General features: G+C 48.1%; 1 protein-coding gene across 1 annotated transcript in view; it reads right to left on the reverse strand.

Moving 5' to 3' along the window:
* Positions 1–12,904: 12,904 nt before the first annotated feature.
* The window catches only part of OTOA (otoancorin), a gene marked incomplete at both ends in the record, with an annotated part of 118,253 nt that continues 109,599 nt past the window's right edge, over positions 12,905–21,558 (reverse strand). The window contains one exon of the mRNA XM_081131695.1: positions 12,905–13,088. Coding sequence (XP_080987821.1) covers positions 12,905–13,088 — 184 coding nt within the window. The remainder of the gene's footprint in view (positions 13,089–21,558) is intronic.

The raw sequence follows: 21,558 nt of genomic DNA on the forward strand, positions 1-21,558 counted from the left end.
GCCAGGGTACTCAGTAAATTTTTGATCAAAAAGAAATGAAGGTAAGAGAAACTCGACTCATTTACCCTCACCCAACTGTAGAGTACTAATATGATGTTTTATGAATAGAAGGCCCATCTCTAAGATGCTTAAAACTCTTACAGACATTATCCCAGTGCTGAGTCTGCCTTTCAAACCCTTGGCTTGAGTAGACTCAGAATGTCATCAGGCGGTCAGACCCATGCCTCCAAGGACAAACTGCTGCCCCCAAAAACCACATGTTCTCCACAAGGCCCCCCAGACACGCCTGCTCTGGAGGTTGATGGGGTGGCTCCCTGTGACAGCTTGGGCTACTGGGCTGTAGGAGTCGGAGCCTGAATCTCTTCCTACTCCCTTGATGAAGAGGAAGGAAGGTGGGGAGTGGGAAGGACTCACCTAAAGACCTCAGTGAGCCAGGATGAGAACCCACACACCTCTTGTTTTATTGGATCGAGAAATTCACTGGAGCCCGGCCAGCATGGCTCAGCAGTTGAGCATCGACCTACAGTCCAGGAGATTCCAGGAGATCTCGGTTCGATTCCCAGTCAGGGCACATGCCCGGGCTACGGGCTCCATCCCCAGTGAGGGCCGCGCAGGAGGCAGCCGATCAATGACTCTCATCACTGATGTTTCTCTCTCTCTCCCTCCCTTCCTCTCTCTGAAATCAATAAAGATATATTTTTTTAAAAAGAAAGAGAAAAAGAAAAAGAAAGTCACTGGAAAGCAGACCTTCAGCTCCTGGCTACCTACTACGTGCAATGCAGGTGAGGTGCTGTTGTACCCATTTTGCAAATGAGTAAACTGGGCCTCAGAGAGCTGACACTCACCTGTTCACGTCAGCACTATGTTAAGCTAAGAGACTACAAGTGAGTTCAGGTCTATAGAACTACAAATACTCTGTTATGACAACTCTCCCCTCCTGCCTCTCTCAGGAACAGGTTGATATTATAGTAAAGGCCATGCGGGCCAAATTTTTTCACTAAAGTTAACATATTTCTGACAATAATATTAAACCAAAACACAACTGCTTTGTGTCAGACTGTGTGTTACATGTCCTCAGGCAATCCTCACAACAGCACTGGGAGGTTGAGGCAGGCGAGCGAGGCTGCCGGGTCCCCACCTGCCCGGGTCCCCCCCGCCTGGGTCTACAGGCCAGGGGAGCTCAGACCGGCCGTGCTATCTTTCTGAGCCTCAGTTTCCTCATCATAACGTGGGGTGACGGTATTATCTACCTCGCCGGGCATTGTGAGATTAAATTCACTCTCACACACACAGTGGTGGGGCCCCGCCTGGCACACTGTGAACATCAGTTAGCACATTACCCCTCGTCAACCTCAACCAGGGAGTGAAACGGAGGCTCCGCCCTGCAGGTGACCTGCCTGCGGGAACCTCAACTCAGGGTGTTAGGTGGGTCCTTCGCTCTCCCCCCTCCCCTGGCCTGCACAGCGGCCCCACCAGCTGCCCCCGCCACCTCCCCCCGCCTCCCTCTCAAGCGGCCGCCTGGACTCAGGCCTGTACTTTAGCCCACCCTCCTCTCCACCTCTGCCGCCTTCGCCGAGCTCACATTCTCAGCCCGGGCCCTTTATGGTCCTGTGCTGATCTCGGTGGCCTGCCCTTCCCCTCCTCCACGCAGGTGCCATGCAGTCTCCCTCGACAACGCAGCTGGTCCGTGGGCAGCCATGTCCTCTTGCCCACAGATCCATCCCTACCCTTCTGCACAGCGCTCCGCAGCCCCTGGCCACAGACTTCTGATCAGGTCTGGCCGATGGGAGGCATTGGGGGGTATTGAGCGGGAAGTCGGGGCGTTTCTCTCCCAGGCTCTGTGCCTGGGACAGTGACTGGCAGCTCAGCAGCTGCCCCAGGGGGTGAGCTCGGCTGGACAGCTCCCACCACGTGTCCGCTTCCTACTGGACGCCCAGCGTCTGGATTCTGGTAACCGCACCTCCCCTTCCTGCTGTCCGTAACCTGGAGCAGCTATACCATCCCTCAGTGGCTTCTCAGCTTCTCCCTGTGTTAAATTACTTCTGTTTGAAATACCTAGAAAGGTTTCTATTTTGCTGGTTGGACATTGACCAACTGATACTTCCTACCAATCCCTTGCTTCAGTAACTTTCCAGAATCTTCCCTCCATGATAAAGTCCAAACACCTGGGACTGTCCATTCCTTCTAAATCTGGGACCAAATCACACTTGGAGACTCACCTTCTCCAAGCACAGTAGGTTCCTGCCACCCAGAAATTTTCTATTCCCCTAAACAGTGTTCACTCCCAACTCAGGGCTTTGACTATGCCATTTTATCGCCCGAAATGCCCCCTCTGCCCGGCACATTCTGTTCACATTTCCAATCTTGTCCCTACAGCTCATTCTCCACACAGTGGTCAGAGTAACCCTTTATTTGTATTTATTTGTTTGTTTGTTTATATTGAGATACAATTGGCATATGACACTGTATTAGTTTCAGGTGTACAGCATAAGATTTGATACATGTGCATATTGTGAAGTGGTCACAATAAGTTTAGTTAACACCCGTCAACACACACACTTACAAATATTTTTTCTTGTGAAGAGAACTCTTAGGATCTACTCTCTTAGCAACTCTCAAGTATGCAAGGCAGTGCTATTAACTTGTCACCATGCTGTACGTCACGTCCGCAGGACTGACTTACCTTATAACTGGAAGTCTGTGCCTTTTGACCCCCCTCACCCATTTCACCCACACGCCCGCTCCCTACTTCTGGCACTCACTCATCTCTGTTTCCATGACTTTGTTTTGTGGGGTTTTTTAAGATTCTACATATAAATGAGATCATACTTATTTCACTTATCATAATGCTTTCGAGGCCCATCCATGCTGTCAGATGACAGGATTTTCCTCTCTATGGCCTAATGATATTCCATTGTGTATATATCACATTTCCTTTATCCACTCACCCATCAGTGGACTCAGGGTTTCCATGTCTTGGAAATAATGCTGCGATGAGCGTGGGGTGTAGGTATCTTTGGGGACAGTGATTTCATCTTCTTCAGACTAACACTCAAAGGTGGAATTGCTGAGTCATATGGTAGCTCTATTTTTAATTTTTAAGGAACCTCCATACTATGTTCCATAGAGTGACTCCTTTAAAATCAGATCATGGCGTGACCCCTCTAAAGACCCTGCAACACCTCCACATAAAATCCAGTCTCCTTGCCATGACTTAAAGGACCTTGTATGATCTGACCTCTCCTACCGCCTTCCCTCCTGCTCAGTCTGCTGCAGCCACTCCGGCCTCCTCACTGTTTCTCAAGCAAACCAGGTGGATTCTCCTCAAGGCCACTGCTCCTCTGTCCCCTCTGCTTGGAGGGCTCTCCCCCAAGATCCTCTCTAGGGTCCTGTCTTCTTGCCACTCAGGTGTAAGCTCAAACACCCCCTCCTCCAAGCAGCCCTCCCCTGACCACCCCGTCCAGTGTTGCCCCTCCAGCATCTGAACCCTTCTAAACCTGATTCAACATCAACTCGGTTCCTTCCTCAGTTTCCACAGAATACTATGCATTTGTCGTCATTGTCATCACCATCATCATCATCATCATCGTCATCATCACTGATAAGATTTATTGGGCATTGTACTTAGCATGTGTGATACACTTTCTAAGAGCTTTACATGTATTATTCCATTAAATTCTCACGACAACTCTATGACCAACACTGTTGTTACTTCCACTTCACAGAAGGGGAAACTGAGGCACAGAGAGGCAGGTGACGTGTCCATGGCCACTCAGTTGTTGATGGGCAAACCCGCAGAACTGTGAGTGCCCCGAGGGTAGAAAGCACGAGCTCATTCCTTCCCTGCCGATTATTCTATTGAGCACCAACAGTGCACCCCGGGCAGGCGGGCGCAGAGGGCTGCCCGGCGTGGTTTGTGTTGTTACTGTTTTAAGTGAACAAACGAAAGACTGAGAAAATGAAGAAAGGTTCTGCGTGTTCTGGCTGCCAGCAGCTGCTCTACCACCCAGTTTTCTGAGTCAGAAATATTTAAAAGAAAAAAAAGGCAGCTATCTTCAGACTTGGTAAGGAAAAATTCCACCTGGAAGAAATTAGATTTTCAAACAAAAGAGCTGGTTCTCTCTGCACTGGGAAGGGTTTATACTTTCATTACTGGTATTTGAACAAGGGTTATTAATCCAGAGGAAAGGCTAACATGGGTCTGCAGCTATGGGTTCTGTTTTGTTTTTACTCTTTACTGAACCTGAGATCAAGAGATCGATGCTCCTCATGACCAGGAGTGTATGGTCCGGGGAATCTTTTATTGATAGTTACCTGGTATTTGAAATAGGTTATGTGATTTACAGAAAAATAAGTCCATGGACCCCAGGAGGGCAGACCAAGCGTGTATAGTTTCTGGTCCCAGAAACTGAGGGGGGCTGAGGGGACAGTGTGGCATCCTGTGGGAAGCCCTATTTCCGGGCTGAGATGCAGGCAGAAGCCCAGGTGGCCAGTGGTCCCCAGCAAGGAGGGACAGGGAGCCTCCACGCCAGCTGCCACTCGGTTCCCCTCGACCGCACGTCTTGCCTCTATTGTGTACATGTACTTTTAGGAAATCAGGGTCACCTTATTGTTTAAGTCTGATTTTAAAAACCATAAAAATGAAAGCACTGCACAGATTCACATATAATATAGGTACATCATTTTAAATAACTTGGTAGAAAATTAAGTCCATGAGTTCATCGAAGAATCACACACCTACATTCGGGGCACAAGGCTAGCTTAACATCAAATACTATCGCTGTAATCCACTGCATCAACCAATTAAAGAAGACGTTTCACAAGAAATGTTATAATTACCAAGAATATGTTACTTTTAATAATAATTAAATAAACTTGGGGCAATATGAGAAGATCGTGGAATGCTTGTCCAATAAATGTGGTATTTATTAACTTTACAGTGAGGAAAATTCACACTGGAAAATAACATAAATGGGTCTGTTTCTGTGGGTGTGGGTGGCAGCAGAGATATGGAAGGCTGAGAGACTTTTAGGAAATGACTGCAATAGGCCAATCAGCAGGTAGTAAGAAACTGAGCTGGGACAGGGGCCTTTCCAGAGAAATAATTATTATTAAATAATGTCTTGGGTAAATCAACAGAATTTGGTAACTGACGTGCAGCCCGGCTGGCTGGTTACCCGGCAGGCTCTGCAGTGAGGGGCTGCGTTCACTCGGGCTGATTTTGAAATGTCCCCAGAACACTCACATGGTGGGGGACAGAGACCAGAAGCATCAAGTAAAATGTAAATCAACTAAAATAGTAATAGAGAAATCATTCATGGAGACATGAGAGCTGGGCTACGAGGGGAGGGGAGGTCACCCGGGGGCTGCGGCTTTGCAGGGCACAGCGGACGCGGGAGCTTCTGCGGTTACAGCGGGAGGGAGAACGGGAGTCAGAGGGAAGCTCGAGTCCTCGACGGCCAGGAGCCTGCCGAGCTCACAAGCCAGGGGAGAGTTTCAAAAACGACAAGGCAGTCAGCCGTCTGGGGTGCCAAGCAGGTCAGACGGGAGGAGCACCCAGCAATGTGGCCTCCAGGTCTGAGGGAAACCAGCTCAGTGAGGCCTTAGGGCTGTGTGGCATCTTGAACCTGCTGGTTACCCAGAGGTAAGAAGCAGGTGCACTAAGGAGTCAAACCAGCCCTGGCCGGGTGGCCAGGTGGTTGGAGCATCATCTGTACACCAAAAAGTCGGCAGGTCGGTCCCTGGTCAGGGTGTGTGTGGGAGGCCACTGACCTGTCTCTCCTCCCCAGCCCCCGCCCCTTCCTCTCTGTCTCTAAAATCAATAAGCCTATCCTCTGGTGAGGATTTTTAAAAAGAAAAAGAGAATCTAAACTATTTTTCATTAAGGTGAGTAAGAGCTTAAACCTGAGGATCAGACTAACATAGGCTGAAATTCCAGCTCTCAGAGCTTCGCTTGCCTTATGTGGAAAACAGGGTAATACTAGCATCGACCCCATGGGCACTGTTGTAGTAACTGAGGTCATTCATCCCAGGGGCTTGCATAGCACCTGACCCATAGTAGGTGGTCAATAATTTGGGATATTATTGTTATATCAATAAAATAGATGAGGAGACCATCTGCTGAGAAAGGGCAGGAAGCAGGAGGCAAAGGCAGAAACATAGATGTCTACCTAAATAGACAACTTTTCATAGCTTAAAAAAATCAAAAGATAACCAGGAGGCATTAAGGGGCCAGTTGACACAGGCTGAGCTGAACTGATCACAGACCCAACCCACCCACACAGCCAGGCCCGTCTTCCCTGCTAACTCAGCCACTGGACGGGGGGAGCGGGCACATGAATCGTGGGGAGCCTTCTGGTGTGAGGATGGTGAGGGTGAAAACAATCTGGTGTGGAAAACAGCATCTGAGCAAAGCAGGGCGATCCCACCGGACTTGGAGGGTGGGGCAGTCATGGGAATGAGGGCGGAGCTGGGGCAAAGGTCCCCTTTTTCCTAAAAGGCTGAGCAATGGAGAGCTTGCGGCAGACGGAGAGACTCGGAGGCCTGGGCATCTCGGCGGCCACCGCTCCCGTGGGCACTCCACAGCCTACGCACCTGGATGGCTGAAACTCAAAAGACGCGTCATACGGAGTGTTGGTGAGGACGCTGCTGGGGGAACGCGACATTGTACCATCACTTTGGAAAACAGTTTGTCAGTTTCTTAAAAAGTTAAAGATGTGCTCACCATAGGAACTAACCATTCCACTCCAGGGATTTACTCAAGAATACATGAAAGTATATATTTATACAAAAATATGCACCTGAATGTTCACAGCAGCTTTATTTCTAATAGCCCCTGAACTGAAAATAACCCAAACACCCACCAATAGGTCAATGAAACTGACTTGTGTCCATATGATAGATATTACTGAGCAATAAGAATGAAATATTGATACAGGCTACAACACGAATAAATCTCAAAATAATTGAGCAGAGTAAAAGAAACCAGACCAAAAATAAGTGCATACTGTATTATTTCATTTTTATAAAATTGTAGGAAATGCGAACTAACATACATTGACAGAAGACAGATGAGCAGCTGCCTGGGAATCGGGCAGGACGACCTACACGGGGCACAGGAGACTCTGGGTGTGGTGAACATGTTCACGGTCTCAATTGTGGTGATGGTTTCACTGATGCATACATAGGTCAAAACTTACCAGACTGAACACTTTACATATATGCGATTTATCGTATTTTGATTATACCTCAAAAAGGTTATTTAAGTATAATAAAATTTTTTAACTGGATTGGTAGGGTACATGGGTGGGTGGATAGATGATGGATGGATGGATGGATGGATGGATGGATGGATGGATGGATGGATGGATGGGTGGATGGATGGATGGATGGAGTCATCCTTCCTTCACTTGTGGCCTATGAAACAGGACATTTCCCCACTTGATTTTTTTTTTACCAAGATTTTCCTGTCACCTTGGTGATCATTTGTTTCCCTGTTCATACTGCATTTATTGTCTGTCCCAACTCCTGTCATCCCTAAGGAAAAAATCTTGATCACTAATTGAATTGTCATTAGCTTGGTCTCCCTCTGGGACTGTATGACCTTTATTAGTTTGAAGATTTTCATTTTCTTATCTGGCCCACATTCCCAGCACCAACCTCAGTACACAAAAAGGCACTCAATAAAGATTTTCTCATTAATTGATTTACTGATTAATTAATTGGAAAAGCTATAAAGTCTATAAGGTGTTGTTTTCAAAATCCAGTGAGACTTAGGGAACTGGGTTTTTAAATAAACTGCTTACCTTCAGAAAAACATATATGGAAACTCTGACTTCTGAATTTGTCATAATTGCCACATAATCAGAAAACTGACTCTAAAAATAACTAAATTAGTACACAAACCACTTAAATTTCAAAAACAACAGCCCCATCAGGTTCATTGGCAACTCTGGCCAGACTACACTGGGCCTTTTCACAGTCTGTGTTCTGCAGAGGTTGGCATCCACCCTCCTCTCATCTTAAAGCTTAAAGTGGTTCTGGAAGATTCTAGTAGAAACCACAGAGTGAACTAAAACAATGGATTTATGGAACAGGGAGATGGGGAAAGGGAGCCAAGGCCAATCAAAGTTGTCTGCTTAGACAAAAACCCTGATTCGGCATGTTTCTCAGAAGTTCCATCTATACTTATAGTTTGGAAAGCTTTGGGGAACAGGGAACACTCAGGTTGGTGGAGTCCTGGCTCTGAGAGGGCCTAGGAACAAAGCGTTGCCTCCTGGCTCAGATAGCAAGAGACCTGAATGCTGCATTTCTGAGTCCCTCCTGACCCCGAGGAGGCATTGGCCTCTCTGTGCCTCCGTTTTTTCCTTTGTTTAATGGAATTTATGTTGTCCCCCTTGACTCACAGAACATACAATACTATAATGAGAGCCACCATTCACTTAGTGCTTATGCTCGAGGCACTGGGCTAAGAGTCATTTCATTTTCACAAACAGCACTATTTATTTTCGATGCCCATCTATAGCTGGTGTAACTGAGGTGTGTGGAGATTAAGTAATTTACTCAAGGTTCTCATTGTTCAGTGAGTGGTAGATCAAGGATTTGAACTCGAGTCTACCTGGCCCTAGAGCCTTAAGTCTCAACCTCTAAACTGCTGTGGAACTCAGATTAAATGCAATAAAGTCTAAACAGAAGAGCAAAGGGAACAACCATTTATCGAGCAGCTATTATGGGCGACATACCTTACACGAGTCACACACATCAAGTAATAGTATGTTTATTTGTTTAAACCAAATGTAATCCAGTTTAAGCCCCACTTCACCCAAGAAAACAGGGTTATCAAAAAGTTGAGCTAGCAGTCATTGACTAGGCGCTCCCACCATCATTTTTCAAGACCCCCTTTTCTTTCTGGCATCTTGAAAGCCCCAAGTCCCATCAGCGCTTGGCCACCTACTGAGCATCTAGTTCCATCAGCTCTGCTTCCTGGGGGAGAGAAGGGGTACCACTGCCCCCCACCCAGAGCCTGGCCTCAGAGGACCCTCCCCAGGACTCCCCAGGCCCCTGCCCAGAGTGCCTGCTCTTCGGAGATGACCTTCCTGGCACTGATTTTGAGCAGAGCTCTCCGGGGACCCACATCCTTCCTTCCCGCCCAGGCTCCTGAAGTCCAACAGTCGAAGGGAAGGTCTGTTAACTCTTCCACCCAAAGCAAACACAAACTCAAATTTTAAGGTCACAAAGACGGACTTATCCTTCTGGGCAAGAGAAGAAAGGAACATCCCATCCTTTCCTGGTGACCCTCCAGCCCAGAGCACGGGACACGGCCACCGTTCGCCGGCTGCTCTGCCGCGCCTGCGGGACCTCGCTTGGTTCTCACACGGGCTCCAGGAGGCGGACAGAGGTTTGAGCAGGGCCTGCTGTTTGCCGCACTCTGTTCCTCCGTGTGGGAAGGTCGTCAGCTAGGGGCACATGCAGGAGGAGATGCTTGCAAGAGAGAAGGAAGGGGGTCGTCCCCAGCCGGCCAGCCAGATCAGCCTAAACCAGGAGGCTATCGGAGGTGGTGAGAGGCATCATCTCCGGGCAGCAGCTATGGTCACTGTTAATATTTATTAAGCATCTATTATGGCCAGATAATGTGCTAAACCCCTAAGCACATTATTGCATTTCATCTCACAACTAAAACATAGGACTGGTATTCCAGTTTTACAGATGAAAAAAGCAAGACTTATAGGAATTAAGGGTTTTCCCCAAGGTCTCAGGGCCAGCTAGCACTACAGGTAGGATTTGAACCCTATTCCAGAGATTCTACGGGTCTTTTATTCTTACACCTTTGCAACCCAAACCCATGAGGAAGCTGTTACTACCCACTTTTTACCACTGAGCCAGAAAAGGGTTGAAGAGGTGAAATAACTTGCTCAGATTAGTAGGTAACAGAACCAGAATTCCACCCCTCTCCAGAGTCAGCCTACTAGAATCTTTGCCTACGCTGAAGGAAAGTACTTTGAAAAGCTAAGGGGAATATGCAAACCTAAGCCTATTTTTTCTCCTAAACCTGAGTGTGCCCTCACCCCTCGGGGAGAGTCAGTAGGTCTTTCCTTAGGCTGCTGGATCATGGGAGTCTGGGAAGGAAGGAAAGCTGTGACAGGTCTTCAGGGCTCCACTCAAACACAGTGGCCATTTGATCTGTGCTAGAATTTATGAAGATCTATGAAAACTAGTCACTGATGTTTAAATGGTGCTTACTAGGTGTTGGCCCTATTCTAAGCAATTTATAAACATATTAACTATTTAATCTCCCAAACAACTTTACTAGGTCAGTATTAATAGTGTGTTCTTAAAGGTTTATCAACCAGCTCTCAGGGGAATGTGCTGATTTGTAGCGTTTGCCAATGTCCCTGGTGTAAATACTATTACCATGGCCAATTTCAAGCTACAATGTGATGTCATGGATGCAGAGTTGGGAAGAGATGCCCAGTGGCACAGCATCATATCACTGCCACCATGCAGGTACAATAGACATAGATAGCCTCCAGATAAATAATAGTAAAATAATTAGGAATTAATGAATTTTGAGTACTTATTTCCTTTGGTTTTACTACAACTTAACTACAAATTTATAAAATTTAATTTTAAATAGTGGCCATTTTTAACAACTAACTCACAAATTTCCTAAAAATTCAACAGTTGACTTTCATGAGCTTGCTCTGGCCTCGGCATGTAATTGGCCAATACTATCGCTGCCATTTTAAGGAGGAAACTGAGGCACAGAAAGGCTGGGTAATTCAGAAAAGGTCATAAAGCTTGGAAATGGCAAAGCCAGAACTCAAACCCAGGCAGTTTGGCTCCAGGATCTGGGCTCTTAACCATCTCACCTACAGCTTCTCTTGCAAAAGGGTGCCCTTCTGTTCAGCCTCACGGCCCATATGCTTCCTTTGGTGTCTCTGCCAGGACAAGCATCCACGGCACTGGATGCGCGACTCACAGAAGGGTTTGGGTTTTAGGGCAGCTCCTTCCCAGGACCTTGGGAAAGGGCTGAGACCTCCCGGTGCCTCTGCAGCCAGGGGTCTGGGGACGACCACACCTGGCCTGGCCCGCGAGCATCTGGCATCTGGCAGGGCGGGCCTGTCCTCCAGCCCAACTGCGCCTGCGCATAGCTGCAGTCCGTTATGGAAAGGAGGGTCCCTTAATGTAGCTCAAATTATAGCTGGAACACAAGCAAATTGCCGGCTTTTACTAGCACATAAACTGAGCGGAACCTTTGAGATAGATCCGCATTACCCTAAAGGCATCCATAATTCATACCTGCAGCAGCGCCGCTCCCCCTGCGGGCTGCGGCCCATCCATTATTGATGGGCCCCTCCGAGGACCGCGGAGCTGCTCCTGCCCCAGCCATCTGCCGGCGTGGCCAGCGCCTGGGGCGGCGGCCCCACACTCATTCATCAGAATCAGCTCCCAATTAGCTTCCTAGCGGGCCCGGGGAGGAATCAAAGTGAGTGTTTCTAGAACAGCATCCCCATCCCACCCCTGTGACGCTAATCAATACATACAGAGCCAGCGAGCAGCAGGCAGGGCTGCTCAGAAACGCGGCTGCCTCTGGAAGCCTCAGGGAGTGTACTCCTCCCTCCCAGCACAGGGGCTGGGGGTTCGGTGGAGAAGTCACTGGATTGTCAGAGCATCGACGTCGGAGGGGTTATTCCATCACCTAGACTTATCAAGTGCCAATTACATTCTAGGCTCTTAGTGCAAGACCTTACGGCAACCCTGTGAGATGGGTGCTTATTATTCTCACCCATTTTATAGATGGGCAAACTGAGGCTAAGTAACTTGCTCCAGGTCACACAGCTAACAAGTGGCAGGGCCAGGATTTGAGCCAAGAAAATCTGATTCCAAAATCCATGGACTTAACCACTACTCCATGCTGCCACCTGGAGGAAGGGAAGGAAACCCACCGCTATCGCCAGTGGGTCACAAACCCTTCATGAGACTTGGACCTTTAGCTACAATAACACTGCAACAGGCTGACAAAAACCCCAACCGACTGGTTAAATCAGGAGACAAATGCTGTTATTTCAGGCTGTGATTTATTGTTTTACTGAATGCCTGACAAATTTTAAATGGCTGCGTAAATTAATGTTTTTTTTAATATAAGTGGTTTAAAAAACTATATCTTTTACCCTGGCCAGTGTGGCTCAGTTGGTTGAGTTAATGCCATTCACGGAGAGGCCACTGGTTCGATTGCTGGTCAGGGCACATGCCTGGGTTGCGGGTTTGATCCCCAGTGGGGGCACGTACGGCCAAGGGTGGCCCATCGATGCTTCTCTCTCTCTCTCTATCTCCCCACTCTTCTTCCCTCTAAGCATGTCCTCAGTTGAGGATTAAAATTAAAAAAACATTTTAAAAAAACTAAATTTTTAAGTGAGGATCTGGGGGTCATGGAGGATGACTCATGAAAGGGGCACCCAGAATTTAAAAGGTTAAGGTACGTTGGACAAAGATCACACCATCAGAGTTTAGAGCTGAAAGGAAATAGTCATCACTCATCTCCCTTAAACACCTTCCCAGGGAGGAGGCTCTGTGCCTGGCTCTGGGGATTCAGTAGGACGTGGATTCTAATGTCCCCAGCATACTAGTCAGGTAGAGAGACAGATAACTAACTAACTGTAACATGTGGCGGACTAGCACCGGGCTGGATACAAACAGCCTGCCTGCAGCTGTCTCCTTCCCACCGCAGGCGAGGCGGAGGCAGGTGGGGAATCGCCCGGCGGGCCCTGCTGAGGCTCTGCACGGAGCCCTCTGCGCGGGGCTCCCGCCCCCAGGCCACCCTCTTCAGTGTCCCTCATTAGCTCCCTCTCCCGCGTCTTCATGGCCAGTTTCGAAGGCCTCGTGTCCTTCCCCTGGAAAACTGCGGTCAACAGCGGGAAGAGTTGAAGCTTCCCCTCTTCTCCAGAAACGTCTCCGCCTCTGTCTCCTGACATTTGTGCCTCACCTTCATCCGTCTCCACTTGGGCAAAACCACAGAGATGGTCCAGTTGGCATGAGGTCCACTAGGGCCCAAGGTCATGGGGCTGCCGATGACTGGAAGCCGAGATGGCCTGCAGAGCCGAGAGCAGAGCGGGAAAGGGGAGCATGCAGACAAGGGGGAGCCTTGCGTAACTAAGGGGGGTCAGCTGCGAGGTCCAAACGGCGAGGCATCGCGACGTGGGGACCGGGCACGGGAAACCCAGAGATGAGCAGGACAGTGAGTCAAGCAGGCAAGTCCTCATGACCTCCAGGGGAAAGCCCAAAATGTGAAAGGGTGTTATGAGGGTGGGGACTTAGAGAATGTGAGGAATACCCCGAGACGCCTACTAAATATCTCCCACTGCTTTTCTACCGCCAGACAGCCTGTAAGCCGCAGTGGCTGCCGAGAGGGGAGAGGCACGGGACTGCGGTGCTACCCGAGGACGGTGTCTGGCCAGCCTGCCCAAGAGGCCAGCACCCCATCCTTCCCCAATAAATCAGGAGGTCATTTTTCACTGAACTGAAAGCTCAATACTCCCATCGCTTTCTCCCCTAACCAGCCCCAAGATTGCTCTGTGCTCTTTATTACCTTTCAATGACTTAAGCCCCTGAACTGAATAACTTCATCAAGGTGTCAACCTAAACAGATTTTCCCCATAATGGCCCAACTCTCACAGGTTCTTAATGAAAAATATTGATTCCCAAGGATTAGTTGCAGATTTATGTGTCGGGATGCTGATCTCTCTGTCACCTGGCACCTTATCGGTGGATGAAAGGTCCCAGTTCCCCTTCGTGGTTTTAAAAAAGCAATCACTGGCAGCTTAAGTCCAGAAAAACAAATAAAATCCTGTGTCAGGATCCCAAGGAATACTTAACCAATGGGGCGGGAGGGGCACAGACACCTGTCCTATTTCCTCATTAGCATCTTCACAGGCTGGCGCTGTGGAGACCAAGCACGGAGAAGCTGGGAGCAAAGGCGACAAGCAGCCCCCCCACTGTGACTGATCCCTGGGACTCCGGGACACAGCCTGGGGCAGCGCATGCTGTGCACGCCCCATCTGGGGTGGAGACACCGACTGGAAGGGCTTCAGCAGCTGCTGTCTCAGAGTGGCATTCAATCAACACCAGCCGCGGCCGGCTCTGCCAGCTCGCTCGGTTAAATGTGGGATGACTCTCCAGGGATGAAGTCGAGACTCTGGCACCTAAAACCTCAACAAGCTGCAGAGTGCATCAGGCTTAGCACCCAAGGGTGGCTGGAATGGAATAAGGTTCATTTTTTATCTATTTGATGAATATCTATTGAGGGTCTTCTATGTACCAGGCATCGGGGGGGGGGGGGGCACACCATGATCAGCAAAGTCAGATATGGGTTCCTGCTCCTGAAAAAAACAACAACAAACAAGCAAAAAAGTGTCTTAACAAAAAAATGTAGAATGGCAGCTTTGACAAGATAAGATGCTGGGGGTGGGGACAGCGGCTGCAGGGCCTGTAAGGAGAGGAATTACCTAGTGAGAGAGGGCAAGAGAGATGTCAATGAGGACGTGATGGCCAAGGTGACACCTGAAGGGTAAGGAGTTTGTTGGAAAAGCGAGAGGATGGGAAACACTTGGGCAGAGGAAGCAGTAGGTGCGAAAGCCCTTTGGAGGGAGCTGGGCACCACCTGTGCGGCCAGAGTGCAGAAAGAGGTGGGGAGCCCGGCGCCAGGGGGCCCGGAGAGGAGGGCAGAGGCCAGACTGTGGACTTGGGTCACTGTTCTAAGGACGACAGGGAGAAGCCACGGGAGTATTTCCAGCGGAGGGCGGCCTGCCCAGATCTTCACTTTGCAGGGGTCACCTTGGCCGCTCTGTGAAGAACTGATGGGACCTGCTTTGGAGTAAGAGCAGGAACAGGAGGGAGGCTGGCGGGCTTCAGAGGCCCAGGCGAGAGCGCAGCAGTGCCGCTGGGGTGGAGGGGCCGGCAGAACTAGGGGTGTTTGGGAGGGAAAATCAACAGGCACCGATGCTGAGCTGGGTGCAGGTGGGGGTAGAGTGAGGGAAAGGAGGGGACAGGGTGACTCCCAGGCTCCTTTTTTATTTTATAATCCTCACCTAAGGCCATGTTCCCATTGATTTGAGAGGGGGGGGAGAGAGAGAAACATCAATGTGAGAGAGAAACATCGATCGGTTGCCTCGGCCTGGGATGGAACCCGCGACCTAGGTATGTCCCCTGGCCAGGATCAAACCAGCAGCCTTTTGGTGCCCAGGATGACGCTCCAGCCAACGGAGACGCCCGGCCAGGGCCCCAGACTTCTTGACGGAGCTGCTCCTTCTCTGAAGTGACAGCCCCCCCAACAAGGCCACTGAGCATTTCTCTAACCACTGGGAAGCCCCGGGCGCGGGGCGGGCTAAAGGGAGCTATAAACTCTTTAGGCTTTGAGAACCAACCGTCCCATCTCTGCTATTCAGCTCTTCCGTTGTAAAGCAAAAGCAGCTACAGACAATGTGTGCGAACAAGTGTTTGTGGCGGTGTCCCAATAAAACTCTGCAGAACAGGTGGCCAAAAGGATTGGCCCTTTGGGCTGCAGTCTGCTGGCCCCTGCCCTAGAGAACCTGGCGGAATTAGAAAACTGGGCTGACCCGTGGGTTCCCCCAGTAAGCTGGAGCCTCTCACTGAGGCAGGCGCTGCTTCCCAGGCCTGCCCAGGGAAATCTAGTGCAGCCCTGAGGACTTCGGGGCACCCAGGCCTCACAAAATACCGAGGTCAGTGGGAGACCCCGGAGCTGGAGCTGGGATGATAAAACAGACCCCAGCTTCCCTGGCCTCCTCAGGGTCCCCAACACTTCCCAGAAAGGGAATCCCAGCCAAGTCCTTCCTATGCATAATCATCGGTACTTGTAGCAGAATTTTTTAAAATACTAGAAGAGCACACAAGAAACTAATAGTGCTTCCCTGCAGGCCTGGGAGTGGGCATGAGACTTTCACATGTATACATGTTTATAGCATTTTGGTTTTTGAACCACAGGACTATATTACTCAAGTGTTATCTACTCAAAAAAATAGTAAATAAATGTCTTTATAAAACACACTCTGTTTCTATATGGACAGAAATGTACCTGGTTACCTACCATTAGTTTTATTTAACATTGAGAAAAATCTATATTCGTTCCTAAAGTCACAAACCAGGCACTGGCCTGGTTAAGCAGCTGCGCCGCAGGAACTGCAGGCGGCTGGGCGCAGTTAGCAAGAGCGCTCCTTTCTGGCCTGATCCTCAGGTCTGCTCCCTGTTACTACAAGTCTGCTCCCAGCTTCTCTCTTGTGTTTTAGAGGGCTCCCCATCTTCAGGTTTACTATGGGGAACCGCCCTTCCCTTTCAGGAGACTGTCTGGTGGGACTGTGATGCAAGAGGTTCCTCCCGCGGGTGTTGGCCATCTGACCCAGGCTAGACCAATCAGATTGTTCCTCCGGGAATGAGCCTGGAGGGCCTTGGACAGAGAAGGAGAGATAGAAGGGCTTTGAAGAGTTTTCTATTAGTTCCTGTTGCCTAGATCTTTGGGGCAGCACTTTCAACAGTATGATTGTTTGATCTTTGCTTCCATTTTAACTGATTTTTTTTCTAAATCATCCAGAATCCATTTTTGTGGCTTGATAAAATGATCCTGCTTTAAAATTTCCAATGTCCCCCTGTGGCCTCCAACACAGAAGGTGGTCAGGATGCGCAAGTCCCAACAGGCTGTGATTTGGTGCCGCTCCCTTGTCCCCACCCAGCACCCTCTGCCTTCAGCCCCAATGCGCGCACCTCTGCGCTCTATTCCAGCTTTGTAACCTGAAAATTTTCCTACTGATTATTTGAGGGGATGGGTCGTGCCAGTTCTGGTGCCAGACAGGCCTGGCAGCCTCAATGCCTTTGATACGCCCTGCTTTCCAAATATGAGAGGGGTCGTGGGCTCTTCTTGCCTGAGAAACACCAGGATCTACCACAGCTCTAGGATCCCCTGAGCCCTTGTCAAAGAGCCACAGTGACAGTGTTATGGTTATGACAGCACTGAATTCAAGTGTTTCCGCCAGTTGACCTTGGGCAAGGTGTTTCCTGATTCTGTGTCTCAGTTTTCTCATATGTGAAACGACACTGTCAATTCTACCTAATCATGAGATTTTATTTATATACTTAACAAGTATTCTGTACCAGACACAGCTCTGAGTGCTTTACATATATTAATTCATTTAACGCTCATAACAATACTATTAGGCAGGTACTATTATTATCTCCATTTTGCAGATGAGGAAACTAAGGCACAAAGAGGTTAAGTTAGAAATGAAAGATTGCATAGGAGTTACATAACACAGAGCCAAGAAAATTGTATGTTTCATTAAATGGTAGCTAGTTCTTATGGACTAATTGTGTCTCCCAAAATTCATATGTTCAGCTTGTACCCCCAATGCCACTGTGTTTGGAAATAGGGCCTTTAAAGAGGTAAGTAAGGTTAAATGAGGTCATAGGGTGGAGCCCTAATCCAATATGACTGGTGTCCTTATAAGGAGAAGAGGGAGAGATACCAAGGATGCACACACACGGAGGAAAGGCCATGTGAAGGCACAGCAAGGGGACAGCCGTCTGCAACCCAGAGAGAGAGGCCTCAGGAGAAACCAGACCGGCCCACACCTGATCTTGGACTTCAGCCTTCAGAGCTGTGAGAAAATAAATTTCCATTGTTTAAGCCCAGTCTGTGGTATTTTGTTATAGCAGCCCTAACAGACTAATACGCTATTGAAGAAGACCTTGCCTGGCAGTGGAAATCAAAGTTGCTTTTTAAATGCTCATCTGACAACATTATCCCAGGATGTAATCTCCTTCAGCAATTCCCTGTTCCATTCAGGATAAAGTCGAACATCCTCTGCAGGATATGTAGCACCCCCCACAATACCTCTTAAAGTTTATCTTCTTCACCCCACCAACTCTCACCCTCAATTCAACCCTAACAAACATCACACTTCCCTAAACAGACCAGGCCTTTGTACATAGTATTTCCACCTGTCATGTTCTACTCCTCTCATGCCTTCACCTGGCCCATGTCTCTGGTGAACTCCTATGCATCCTGCAAGACCCAACCTCAGTCTTTCCTTTGAAGCATTCACTGAACTTCCCAAGCAGAATTGAATATTTCCTCTCCATGCCACTACACACCTTACACATAGTCCTACTGTATTATATTACAATTATTTAACCTCACATCTCTCTCTCTTTAGAATTTTTAACTCCTTGAAATCAGACTATGTATCTAATTTACTTTGGTATCTCTAGCATAGTCCTGGCACAGAGCAGATGCTCAGCAGATGTTTAATAATGCAATAAATGAAAGAGCACCTGAATCCAGGTGAGTTTATGTTTCCTTTCATGAAAAACTTAAAAGCTGATGATCTTGATCTTTCTCAAATAAGATCATTTCTGGGAAGGCAAAATTCTGCAGGATTAATGAGTGTGGATATCTCTCTAAGGAGTTTTACTCAAACTCACTCTCAAGCCTTTCTTCCTCCTGGCTACCTTGGTGGCACATCCTCATCAAACTCTACTCCCCACCCACAAGATGTCATTGTGTATGTCCACCCATAAGAGAGCCCCCAAGGATCCCCACCTCCCAGCACTCATGCCCTCATTTAATACCTTCCCTTTGAGCATGGGCTGGACTCACTGGTTTATTTCTAACACAGAGTATGGCAAAAGCAATGTTTTGTCACTTCTGAGCTTAAGTTCTGGAAAAAAAAGAGGCTTCCATCTTGGGCATTCCCCTCTTGCTCTCTCTTAGATAGCTTACCCTGGGGAAAGCCCATGTGCCAAGGGACTCAGGCTTGTCAACAACCACACAAGTGAGTTTGGAAGCAGATCCACATTCCCTCCCAGTCTGGCCTTCAGATGAGACCAAAGCCCCAGCCAACAGCTTAACTGCAGCCTCACAAGAGACCCTGAGCCAGAGGCACCCACCTAAGCTGCACACAGGTGTTGTGAGATAAATGTTTGTTGTGTTAAGCCGATAAGTTTAGGGTTAATTCATTGTACTCCAATAGATAACTAATATAGCCACCAAATGAACTCTCCTATAACTCCCTGAGTTTTGATCCCTAGGCTTACAGTCTCATAAGTCACAAATTATATGGTCGTCATCGTCACCACCTTCATCATCTCTGTCTCTAACATCTGCTGCTGTGCTGTGTGCTAGGTGCTGTGCTTAGTGGCTGACATACATCACCTTCCTTAAATCTTCACAATGACCTTGTGAATTGGGTTTAACAGGGCACTTCGGTCATAAGAAACAGAAATTGACTTAGGTAATTCAAGGCACAGGGAAGTTCCTGGGAGGAAATGGAGACCAGACCCTCAAAGGTAGCCTCTAGATTACTGTCAGACCTGGGAGCAGGCAGGGACCAAGGCAGCTTTAGAGGTTAGAACAGAGGAAGCACAGCCAGGATAGCAGAGCTGATGTTTTAAAGTGTGGGCTACAGAAGCAGGCTCCCCAGGCACAATTCCTGGCCCTGCTTTTACTAGCTTTGAGGTTGCTTAGGCTCTGATTGCCTTGGTTTTCCCATCAGTGAAATGGGGATAATGATAGCACATGTCTGATGGTATTGTCGTAAGTATTAAATGAGTTGATGTAATTAAAGTGTTTAGCACATTGCTGGGTACTTACTAAGCACTATATGATGCTAGCTGTTATTACTGAGGGTCTTGTGCAATGAGTCTGAATAGCAAACCACCGTTATAACTAAATCTAACCCACCCATTATCAGCTACCTTGTATCGTCACTGCTCAAGATCCAGATTCAGGGTAGAAGGCGTCAGAGCAGCCCAGCTCGGGGCCTGTGCCCACTCCTCACCCAGGAGACAGATTCCTCTCCAGTTACCGTCCCATGAAACTGCATCAAGTGGGATAAAGCCTATTCCTCAAAAAAACTAAGAGTGTCTAGAAATAAACCCACACGTAAATAGTCAAATGGTTTTTAATAAGGGGCCTAGGTAATTCAATGAGGAAAGATAATCTTTCAACAAATAATGCTGGAAAAATTGGATGTCCTTATGTTAAAAAAAAATGAACTTAGGCCCTTACCTCATACCACACACAACATAACTAACTCACAACGGCTCTAGTGATAAGAGCTAAAACTTCTAGATGAAAACATATGGAAAAACTTATGATCTTGGGCTAGGCAAATATTTCTTTAATATGACATAATCCATATTAAAGTTCAATCCATAAAAGAAAAAACTGACAAATTGGACTTCATCAAAATTTAAAACTTTTAAGACACCACTGAGAACAATGAAAAGACAAGCCACAGACTAGAAGAAAATATTTGCAAAACACCTATCTGATAAAGGACTTACTAAGAAGACATGCAACCCAATTTTTTAAATGGGAAAGGATTTGAATAGACACTTCACCGAGGAAGATACCGACGGACAGCAAGTGGACGAAAGGCGCTCAACACCACTGGCCATCACAGAAATGCAAATTTAAACTACAGGAGATGCACCGCACGCCCTTTAGAATGCTACCTGAAAAGACCAACAAATAAAATCTTTGTGAGGATGTAGCATAACTTAAATCCTCAGACCAGAGGCAGGAATGGAAAATAGTACAGCCACTTTGAAAAACAGTCTGGCAGTTTCTTTAAAAATTACTTGCCTTACAACACAGCAATTCTACTCCTATATATCTACTTAAGAGGAATAAAAATATGTGTCCAACACAAAGACACCTGTGCAATTGTTCAGGGCAATTCTTAACAGCCAAAGACTGGGCAGGCCAAAGGCCTGCAGACTGGGTAAAATTGGTATTTCCACACCAGCAGCGAGTGGTAAGGAACGACCATCAATACGTGCGTGACAGAGCTGATCTCAGAACGTTATGCTAAGTGAGGAGAGCCAGGCACGTAGACTACACATCGTATGATTCGATGTACATGAGTTTCTAGAAAAGACCAAACACATCAGTGGCTGCCTAGAGTCGGAGGTGGGAGTGGAGATCAATTATAAATGGAATGAGGAAACTTTGGGGCGTGGTGGAAGTATTCCAAAACTGGATTGTGTGACATTGCACAACTGCATAAATTCGCTAAAAACATACCAAAGTGTACATTTAAAATGGGTGAATTTTAATGTATGGAAATGGTACTTCAATAGAGCTTCTAAAAATAAGTGATAAACTATGAAAAAAATGAAAGAAGAGAAAAGCCAGGCTCGGGTGAGGGGAAGGGACACTGGGCTGGGACAGAGGACGAATGTGCCCCACATGTCCCACCTTCGGCACTGGGAAGATGGGAACCAGTGACGCGCGGCCCGATGACGCACAGCTGGTAAGTGACCTCAAACCCAGGCTCTGGACCCCTTCACTAAAGCGAGCTTTCTCCCGTGGCACAGCCTGTGGCCGGAGCCCCTCGGGCTGACCTGCAGGCGGGAGGCGCTGGGCGCCCCCGAGCCTGGGCGGCTCCCCTTCGCTGCCGGGCTCGGTGCACTCGGTGCCTCTTGTGCACCGCTCATCCGGCAGAGAATTACTGCGCGGCTCTCCAAGTTCCCACAGATGGCTTTATTTTC

Source organism: Miniopterus schreibersii (assembly GCF_964146895.1).
Source record: "Miniopterus schreibersii genome assembly, chromosome: 3".
Classification (NCBI taxonomy): Eukaryota; Metazoa; Chordata; class Mammalia; order Chiroptera; family Miniopteridae; genus Miniopterus; species Miniopterus schreibersii.